At 37.3% G+C, this 10,520-nt stretch overlaps 1 protein-coding gene across 1 annotated transcript in view; it reads right to left on the bottom strand.

The window, feature by feature from the left end:
• The window catches only part of COL25A1 (collagen type XXV alpha 1 chain), a 469,169-nt gene continuing 459,249 nt past the window's right edge, over positions 601-10,520 (bottom strand). Inside the window, 1 exon segment of the mRNA XM_021101684.1 lies at positions 601-5,932. Coding sequence (XP_020957343.1) covers positions 5,930-5,932 — 3 coding nt within the window. The 3' untranslated portion in view covers positions 601-5,929.

Raw genomic sequence — 10,520 nt, 5'->3', positions numbered from 1 at the left:
TGAATGAGCTTTCCTGGAGAGAGGGTGGCAGAGGAGAGCAAAAGCGAAAAAAGGTCAGAGTCCTGAGGATCATCATTTAGTAATCAGGTAGTGGAGAAAGCTGGCGAAGGAACATGAGAAAGAAAAGTAGGAGAAAACAAGAGTGAAGAGACATGGGAACTAAAGGAAAGAGTGTTTAAGAGCGTGGCAGTGGTCAACCCCATTTCATGCCATTGGTTAGGGGAAGAAAGATGAAGGCTGTTAAGTGCGTTCTTTCAGTTAGGACCCCAAAATAACTGATGACTTTAGTGAGGCTTTCATTCAGTCATTCATCATTCAACACATTGAAGTGATTACGAGGTACTACATTCTAATGACACTATAATGACTGGTTTGATGTGGTGAAGATAAGAGTCAATGCAGTGTAAGGAATTTTAATTCATCAAGATGGGAAATTTGGGAAGAAAAGTGAGTTTCAAGGAGAAGCTCAGTGTAGTTCTTACTATCTAATAAACAGAAAGTACTAGGCACTAGGTTGAATGGTGGTATTGCAATCTTGTAGAAAAGCAGATTAAAATTCTTTAGGGACTGTGTTTAAGTCAGAAAAATCAGACCAAGGTGTTCGTGCATCATTAAAGCTTTATAACAATACAATTCATTACCATTGTTTGGATTAATATTGTAATAATTACACACTTTTTACATTATGAAAATAAGTCATAAATAGTGTAAAAATAATTCTGAAGATCAACTTCTCACAAACTAGGAACCCTGAAAGCAAGTTAAAAAAGCAAATAAAAACAAATTAGAAACTGAGCACAATGCAATTATCTCCAAGCTGCAAATCAAAAACCACATGCGTCTTTTGGTCTTTGATTTGGCAATGTCAGCTGGAGAAATTATAATGAAATCGAAATGAGAAATCAAACGGAGAATTCAATTTTTCAATTATTTACACTACCAAGAAAAACAGGTTTGTGCCATATTTACAGTGATAAGACACAACACATTCTTAGAATAATCAATCACATGAGACTGGCCCACAAAATATTAAGAAAAATATGCAGTGTTATGCTTGCTAAAACTTTTTTTGCATTTTTCTCTTATTTTTCATTTATGTGATTGTTTGGCAATATAAAAATAGCTGCACATAGAGATGAACTTTAAATGTAAAAAATACAAATAAAAATATAATATTTTCTAAAGGAAAATTAGATACATACATCTTTTAAAAATGTTATTAAATTGCATGAAACATTTACACCAGTATAAAGAATATTCACATAAATGTCAGTAATATGTAAGACATTCTTTTGTGAATCCAATTTATTAGTAATTTTGAGAAATGTTGATACTTTGTTATCAATAAATCAAATGTAACAGGTCAGATTGAAAATGTCTTCTTACTTCCAAAAGGACAGTTCTGTCACTAAGCAGTGTGGGGAAAGGTATGCATTTAAATACATTTAAAAAAATCAGAAATGCCATTATAATGTTTCACTGTTGTATTAGCAAAAACAAAATCCACTAAAAATTTAAGTTGGAAGGGTATTTCTGCTACGGCATAAGTAAATATAGCCAATATGAAGACATTTCAACAAAAATGAGAAAGAGTAGGGACTGAAGGTCCTTACATTCTATAATAATTTAGCAGAATCATAAATGGTCAAGTATGTTAATTCCACTAGAAATGAACTGTTTTAACAGCCAGAATCACGTGATTGTTCTTAATTACTATTTTTGAGTTGAGTTCATAAGTTGCTATGGACTTGACTTTCTAAAGATAGCAAGGTTGTTTTTTTTTGGTAAAAATTAGAAAAGTTCATTTTTGGTAATGTTAATTATTAATACAGCTTGATTATCAAGAAAGAAAAATAAGGTTTCAGATATCAATCTCTGCATGTTCCTAGGATCACTTCTTAGAAGATATTAAAATGCCACTCACCTTACATTTAAAACTTATTTCTGGGTAAGGCTGTATATAGTGGCCAAAAAAAAAAAAAAAAAAAGGGATGAAAAGTGGTGTTAATTTTTTATGCTACAATAGTAACATTAAAAAGAAAACCTTGGCAAATTAAGCATTTTTTCTAAGTGATAAAAATATAATACATCAGTTAATTTTTCCATAGGTACTGACATGCTGATTTGACCACTTCCAAACTAGTAGAGAGGTGTCTATATATAGTAGACAAAGGATATACAGAATGAACTATTTGCAAACAAATTCTTACTGTGCCATCAGAACATCATGCACAGGGTTCTGGAACAAACTTTTTTTTTTTTTTTGGTAGAAATTCAAGATACTCTCATGATTCCTATGAAATGAAATAAGAAAGAAAAATCCTTCAAGACTGCTTTTCATAATGAAAATGAAAGGAGAAGAAAAATTTTGGCATATTTATGTGTCAGGTACTGTATGATCATGTGGCATGATTCCTATGAAATGAAATAAGAAAGAAAAATCCTTCAAGACTGCTTTTCATAATGAAAATGAAAGGAGAAGAAAAATTTTGGCATATTTATGTGTCAGGTACTGTATGATCATGTGCAGACTTGTCTAACATTGGTTTTGGCACGCTTAATCAACTTACATAAGCTAAAAGATGAGAATGAAAGTTGATAAAGGCAGATGGTATATGAAATGAGCATGAAATAAGAGGATCCACAATCCAAGTAAGCACATATCATCTACAGGTACATGGCTGTGTTTTCTTCTACATTAAGAAATCATAGCAAATTCACGAACTTTTAAAAATAAAATTCATGAACTTTAAAAATAAAATCACACGCTAAGAGTTTAGGAATGCTATTACACAAAGAGATGAATTATCCATAGTAGAGCTGCACTGTCCACAAAGAAAAAGAAAAGAAATACATTAGCACCAACATAAGTGGAAAAAAATTTTAAAGCTAAAACACATACCAATGTGGCATCCTTAAAGGATGCTTATCAGAAATAGAACCTGATCTTGACTTATTTCCAATGTGTCTTTCATACCAATGTGGCATCCTTAAAGGATGCTTATCAGAAATAGAACCTGATCTTGACTTATTTCCAATGTGTCTTTCACGTATTTTTTCTTAATCTTCTCCAATAATATAAATGAAAAGAAAGAAATCTTAAAGAAAAATATGTACCTGCCAACACATCTATTAGCAGACACATTCCTAAGTTCATCAGGCAATTATTTGAGGATTCTCTATATTGATGACAAAATGAATACTTTAAAATATTTGAGTAATAAAAGTTGAAGATTATGCATGGTGGTTAAGACCTAGTCATTCCATAGAACAAAGGTGAGTACCGTGGTCCTTTTGTTTTCCTCAAGGAATACGGAAGTTTATAGCTTCCCTTTAACATGGAATAAAAGTCAATATTGTCAAATCAGTGATAGAGCAAAACCTCAATATACACATAGGACAGAACAGTATTCTTAAAGGGTTGTGTTTAAAAAAATATATATACATATATTTTGTATGTGAAATGTTTCTTTTTCAATGCTGAGGTATTCTCTTTTGAAGCTGTGCAATTTTAAATAGTGATCCATCATAATATCTTTACCAGAAGAGTAGAAAGAAAGATAGGAAGAAATACAGCCACCAGATTTTTCTCAAGACACCACTGTTTGTTTTTCTGAAAAGATTGTAGTTTTACCCGCTTTAGTTCATTTTTACAAATCGTTTAAGAGCAAATGTTTCAGACATTGAATAAAATGCCTTATCCTAACCAAGTCATACAAAAGATGGGTAGAAAATGCCCTCTGTTGTTTTAAAAACGCTAAATTGGTTTCAAAGGGTGGAATGTTACTAAAAATGCTACCAATTAGATTGATAGATTTGTTCAAACATCTTTCCATTCTTGAAAACTTAATGGAAACAAAAAGAAGGCATTTTGTATAATTGAGCATTTGGTTATATCATATGAAAGAGATGAGAAGGATCTTAGGATCTTTGTCTTAAAATCATATCTTAACTGTTGTCACCATAAGCCAATGATGTGGCAATTTCCTCTCTGGTGGTGAAAACCCTTACATGAAACCAGAAAAATTTCCACAAAATAGCACGAAGTCAGAAATTATACCATCCAGTGGGTTGAAAGAGTGACTGCTCCTCACTGATGTTTCTTCCTATGTAATCCTTCCACTTAGAATAAGTCATTTCAAACATGCTATCAGCTCTTTACTGTGCAAAGAAATGCTCAGTCTAATACAATTAGGTAACTTTTGAGCAAGCAGTTGAAAAATACTCTTTTTATGGCAACTATATTTCACAGCTTTCTGAGATCTCAGATTTGGTCTGTGCATAAGACAAACATTTAGAAATGTAAAAAAAGAAAGAAATCTAAGTACAGACAAAACTTAGGTTTAAATCGAACTACAAGCAATAGAAATGAGTTAATACTATTAAATGTAACCAAATCTTGATGGTATCTTAAATGATAATCACTATGCATGTTATATTCATCATATGAAAAAAAGGCAAAAAGGACTGAAAAATTGCTTCCCTTTGATGCTTTACAATGACTGAACTGAAAGTGGAGCTTCTTTTATAATCTCTTCAATTATGCAGAATGAGAGAGCACTTAGCAAAAGGTCATCTTGACTGTTGGTACCAAGTTACTAGGATTTGAAGATTTTCTTTTAAAAAAGCATTCAAAATAACTGTGGCAAAAGCTGGAAAACAAAACAAAACAAAGAAAAAAAACCTTCCCTGAATATTCCTGGGACTAAAAAAGAAAAGAAAAAATATTAAAAAGAACGGAAAATACCTTACTGTTTCTAGAACTTTGTAGAAAACATTTAACATGGGTTGGGTCTCGGAAGGGAGGGAAGCTCCCACGTCAGCTTCAGCAGAGATTGCAGGGCGAGCTCTCAGACATCTTCAAGAGAGGTTATTTCAGCCAGTTTCTTCAGCAACCTGAGCTGTGGTGGGATGTACGCATGCCTTGTCCTCAGGAACAGGGGCGGCCATCAAGAATCTCCTACCCCCAAGAAGTGCTGTATGCCTCTGTCATTTTCCGAAAGCACCCATTTAAGCACTTGCTGGAATTCAGTTGATTAAAGAACAGAAGTCTGCTATCCGGGGTGCTTGCCTTTGTAAACCTCTTTCCTACTTGGTCACACGAGAGTGCAGAAGGCTGAACTGGTCCTCTTTCCTTGTCTTCACAGCCAAGGGCAGCCCAAGGAAAACTGGCGTCGGCAACCAGCTCAGCCCCTTGACATTTCAACCAAGGAGGCCACATGAGCCCACACCACTGGAAGCTGTAGATCTGCAGTCGGGACTGCAGCTCCCGCAAAATACAAGACCATTTGTGGGTGTGCTCTCCGCCACCTTATCACTTTTTGGCAATAAGCCAAGGTGTAACCCCCTTGAGATGACAAAAGAAATAAAAGCTCAGATGTGATCAAAGGACCCAGCATGTGGCATGCTAGCATCTGAAGTTGCACAGCAAGCAGGCCTGGCACACGGTCATGCTTTTTCAGTCAGTTGCAATGAGTGGTGTGGGTGTGGATAACATCGGTGAGTAGGGATGTGACGATTAAATTCTAAAATCAGTCAGTGTGGTACACTGTCATAGCTTCAAGTCCGTATTTGGTCACAATTTTATGTAAACTATCTCATGGCACTTTTTTTTGTCCATGCAATTAACAAGCCCAAAGTAAGAAAATAGCAAGAACAACCCATCTCTATCACTATGTCCATATAAATACATATCTTCACATAAGAGAGATACTAATCTATGTTTTTAGTAGGCTTCTCACTGGTGTCACATGTTCCCAGTTTCGGATGTAAGGAAAGGAAAAGTGGACATGTGTACTACTGCGAACCGGAAGAAGCAGCTATGTGTAAACATATCTCAGACTTGTAAAATCTGCAATTCAATGTTCATCTATAAATATAAAAAGGGGACCCTTATATACACAACTTCATGCTCAGAAGGTTAGATTCATCACTGCAGAAAAACAAACAACAAAAAAAGACAAATACACAGAATTAGTAGTCTAGGATAAACATTCCACATTGACATTTATTTTAAGAAAACTGGTAGAACCCTGACTATAGGTTTTTAATTTTTAAAAAAAGTCACTGAGCTAATCAATGCATTCTATACATTATTCTTTTGTAAGTCATCAAAAATTTCAACCTAGGTTCAACCTACATTTTAATTTTGCCACCAAGAAGTTTGTGAGAAGTGTCTGTCTCAGTAACTATTCTGGGAAAGCAGAAAATTAGGATTTTATCAGAGATGGGTCATAATGAAAAATGCATATCCAGGGAGTTCCCATTGTGGCTCAGGAGGTTATGAACCTGATTAGTATCCACGAACATGCAGGTTCGATCCCTGGCCTTGCTCAGTGGGTTAAGGATCGATCTGGCATTGCTGTGAGCTATGGTGTAGTCCAGCTGCTGCAGCTCGGATTTGACCCCTAGTCTGGGGACTTTGGTATGCCGCAGGTGCAGCCCTGAAAAGCAAAAAAAAAAAAAAAAAAAAAAAAAAAAAAAAAAAAAAAAAGAAAGAAAATCCATGTCCCATTTATGGCTTATGGAGTCTTCTCCAAACATTAAAACAACCGTGGAAAAGGCTGAGGATCCTGACCTCAGTGGCAATGTTTACTTCATCCACGCCTGACCATGACACTCGACTCTCCTCGATTCTAGTTTTCCCTGACCTTTTGCCAGCCCTGCCCTGCTATGGAGGGTGTGCAGGATAGACTTCTCAGCTGTCAGATCTGCCAGCTGGATTACGGGTTCCATTGTGATCTAAAGAACTAGAAGTACCTGCTTTCTCTCTCTCTCTCTCTCTTTTTTTAATGGCAGTATCCACGGCATATAAAAGTTCCCAGGCTAGGGGTTGAATCTGAGCTGCAGCTGCCAGCCTATACCATAGATACAACAATGCGAGATCTGAGCTGTATCTGCCACCTAGGCCACAGCTTGTGCCAGTGCTGGATCCTCAACCAGCATCCCATGGTGCAAGGCCAGGGATCAAACCCACATCCTCATGGATACTAGTCTGGTTTGTAACCTGCTGAGCCGCAATGGGAACTCCTGGTTCCTGCTTTGAGCAGCCATAATTTTAAGGTTTTCTTAGAACTGAAGTTAAGTCTGAGAGAAGAGAGGAGCAATAGTCTTTGAAATATAACTTATAGAGCAGATCTTGGCAACAATTTTGACTTTTACTCCAAGAAAAATCAGTGAGAAAGATAAAACGTCCAGAGGAGAATGATTAAGATGGTTTCAGCTCCCCACCACTATGGTGACGCAATCCCGAGTCATCTTTCAGTTCAATAATTTAAAAAATTTGCTTTTCTCTCTCCAGTAAAAATAGATGCTCTATCTAGTGTGCTTAAGAGGCCAGGTACTTTGTGATCTTTAAAGATCTTGGATCTTTATTTTATTTACACGTGTCATGCCAAGGCCAGAGAATCTGTCAATAGGAAGTATTCCTATCTCCAAACCCCCACTTATTTCAAAATTCAAGCAGAAGTATTTTTGGAGAAACCAATGCTCTGTCATAATCTACAAAACAAATAGTATACAAAATTTTAAAGATTCTCTTTTATTCCCAGATTTTAAAACTTAATTAAAAAAAATCTGTCACCTTTAGGAAGGTTCTGTTGCAAGCCTGTCATCCCTATCTGGAAAAACAAAATTTCATGAAACATTCAAAAATATGAAGGCTAACAGCTGTCGTGTGTAGGTCAAAACTGCGGCTCCGTATGTCGTGGGATGGCCAAAAAAGACTATAGGTATTTTTCTGATTAAGTAGTTTTTAATCTCTGGATGAGGATGGATGATAACTTTAATAGCTTGTAAGTATTTTCTTAACCATAAATTCTGTCATTTACTCACTGTACGAATTGCAGTGTGAACTGGCACATCGTTATTCTTCAAAATTTAGAGAACTTAGCTATTTATAAAAAGAAAAGTAATTTAAGCAAAGGTCAAATAGTTTTACACGAAACAATTACTATTGAGAGTAGTATGACCAACAGGACTTGTTCATTAATCACAATGATTTCTGCCGTGGAGACAACAAATTTTCAAACATTTACCACTGTGCTCTAAACACAGTATTTCAAAGAGTGGTCCATGGAGTTCCTGTCGTGGCGCAGTGGTTAACGAATCCGACTAGGAACCATGAGGTTGGGGGTTCGGTCCCTGCCCTTGCTCAGTGGGTTAATGATCCAGCGTTGCTGTGAGCTGTGGTGTAGGTTGCAGACTCTGCTCGGATCCCGTGTTGCTGTGGCTCTGGTGGAGGCCGGTGGCTACAGCTCCGATTGGACCCCTAGCCTGGGAATCTCCACATGCCGCGGGAGTGGCCCAAGAAATAGCAAAAAGACAAAAAAACAAAAAAACAAAGAGTGGTCCACTAAAACAGGACTAACATCTACTGGCCTTCTTTTAAAAATATCATTTAAAAATCGATTTGACCAACGGTGTATTTGAGATAATGAAGCTGACTATAAAGAGATTTTGAAGCATTTTGTCTCTTTCTTCCTTTCTTTCTTTTCTTTTTCTTTCTTTCTTTCTTTCTTTCTTTCTTTCTTTCTTTCTTTCTTTCTTTCTTTCTTTCTATAGCCACTGGTCTACGCCAGAGCCACAGCAACTCGGGTTCTGGGCCATGTCGTCGACCTACACCACAGCTCATGGCAACACCGGATCCTTAACCCACTGAGTGAGGCCAGGGATCAAACCCACATCCTCATGGATACTAGTTGGGTTCGTTAACCACGATGGTAACTCCAAGCATTGTGTTTGTCTAATTGTTTCTTTCTTCTTTTGGGGGGTTGGGGGGAGATGTTAGGAGAGGATGTTCCCTGTGGTTTGCATTTGATTGAGTTGGGGAGTGTTGGTAAGCATCACTGAAGTTCTATCATTGAGTTATTATTCTTTCTTTCTCCCTTTCTTTCTCTCTTTCTTTCTATTTTGGCTGCCCTGTGGCATATGAAGTTCCTGGGTTAGGGTTCAAATAAGAACTGCAGTGGCAACACTGGATCCTTAACCCACTTTTCAGGGCCGGGGATCAAACCTGCATCCCAGGGCTGCCGATCCTGTTGTACCACAGCAGGAACTCCAAGTTATTATTCTTTATATAAAAGAAGCTGGATTTAAGAGAGCCTTCATCTTATGTGGACCATAGTATATATCTGTGGAAAAATAAGTATTTAAAAGGGAAATTTCTGATTTTCTGAGCTACTCATATTAGCTTCATGTGACTAGGTTTGGCCATTTTATGAACCAAAGAGACGATGAGTCCTTTGGTTGCTGCCATTCTTTTTATGTCTTCACAAAAGGAAGTGATTAAGAAACTGCCCCAAATGATGCAAACCCAAGTTCTGAGTAGTGTCAGAGGCTAAAGTAGGCCTTTCACATCTCCCTCCGTGTAAAGTGTGCCAATGACTGGATTAAAAAATCATGATAGCATTAGATTACAGGGCAAAGGTTAAGGAGTAAATGGTAATTCCAGCTCAGGATGGTATTAAAAATTCTGAGAACAGAGGTTATGATGATGAAAGGATCGTTTCCTCAGGTGAAGAAGAATATGACGATAGGCTCATCTTCCCGAGAACTGCTTGACCTCAGCCGTGATGGAGCTCATGACCTAACAGGCTGAAAGTGGAGCATGAGGAGCTGCTAAATAAATGACACTACTGGGAGAGAAGGATCTTCTTTCCCAGCCAAGTGATGTATAAGGAGTGAAGCAAGAGAGAGCGAGTTTCGCAGGATTTCCTCCCCAGCGGAGTTGATGATCTGAGAGACAAATAAGAATTTGGTCTCTCCTCATCTTTCTGCTGTCCTGCATAGTTCTGCCCATGAAGCATGCCTGTCGCAAATAACTGAATAAGCTACAAGGTGTTAGAGAAAACAATTCAGAATGATGAAAGGGCATGTATACTTCCCTCCAGCTCATTTTCACATCAGCGGAATTCCTTTAACCTTCTGACCTTTACAATTAAGTTCACACGGTTATGGTGTAAAGGGTTGGTATTCTCTGATCAGCACAGTGCATACAGGTCTCTCCCCTCCAAGTTCTGCCATGGCTTTCCACTGTCTCCTTCTAGTTCTGTGCTCTTGGAAGTTAATTCTCTGAATTTCGCTTCCCTCATCAGCATCATTGAGGACAATAATCCCCTCTAGGATTATTATGAGGATTAAACAAAATGATGTCGCCTATATGAAAAGGCTTATCAAGCAGACTTTGTATAGAGAAGGGTCTCCAGGCTGGATGAGTTATCTTCCCTGCTCAATACACTCACAGTATCTATGGGTGGTCACATGCACACTGACAGAAAGGACACTGACTTAGGAATTCCCTGGTGGCTCAGTGAGTTAAGGATCTGGTGTTGTCACTGCTGTGGCTCGGGTCACAGCTGTGGTGCATTCAATCCCTGGCCTGGGCAGGTCCACATGACGTGGGTGCAGCCAAAAAAAAAAAAAAAAAAAAAAAAAAAAAAAAAATTTAAAAAGTTAAAAACAACACTGACAAATACAGTCAGATTCTCCTAAAGATATCAAGACATCATTGGAAAGAAAAA

The sequence above is a fragment of the Sus scrofa genome, chromosome 8, assembly GCF_000003025.6.
Source record: "Sus scrofa isolate TJ Tabasco breed Duroc chromosome 8, Sscrofa11.1, whole genome shotgun sequence".
In the NCBI taxonomy this organism is placed as follows: Eukaryota; Metazoa; Chordata; class Mammalia; order Artiodactyla; family Suidae; genus Sus; species Sus scrofa.
The sequence above is the reverse complement of the archived record's forward strand: the minus strand, read 5'-3'. Positions and strand labels throughout refer to the sequence as shown.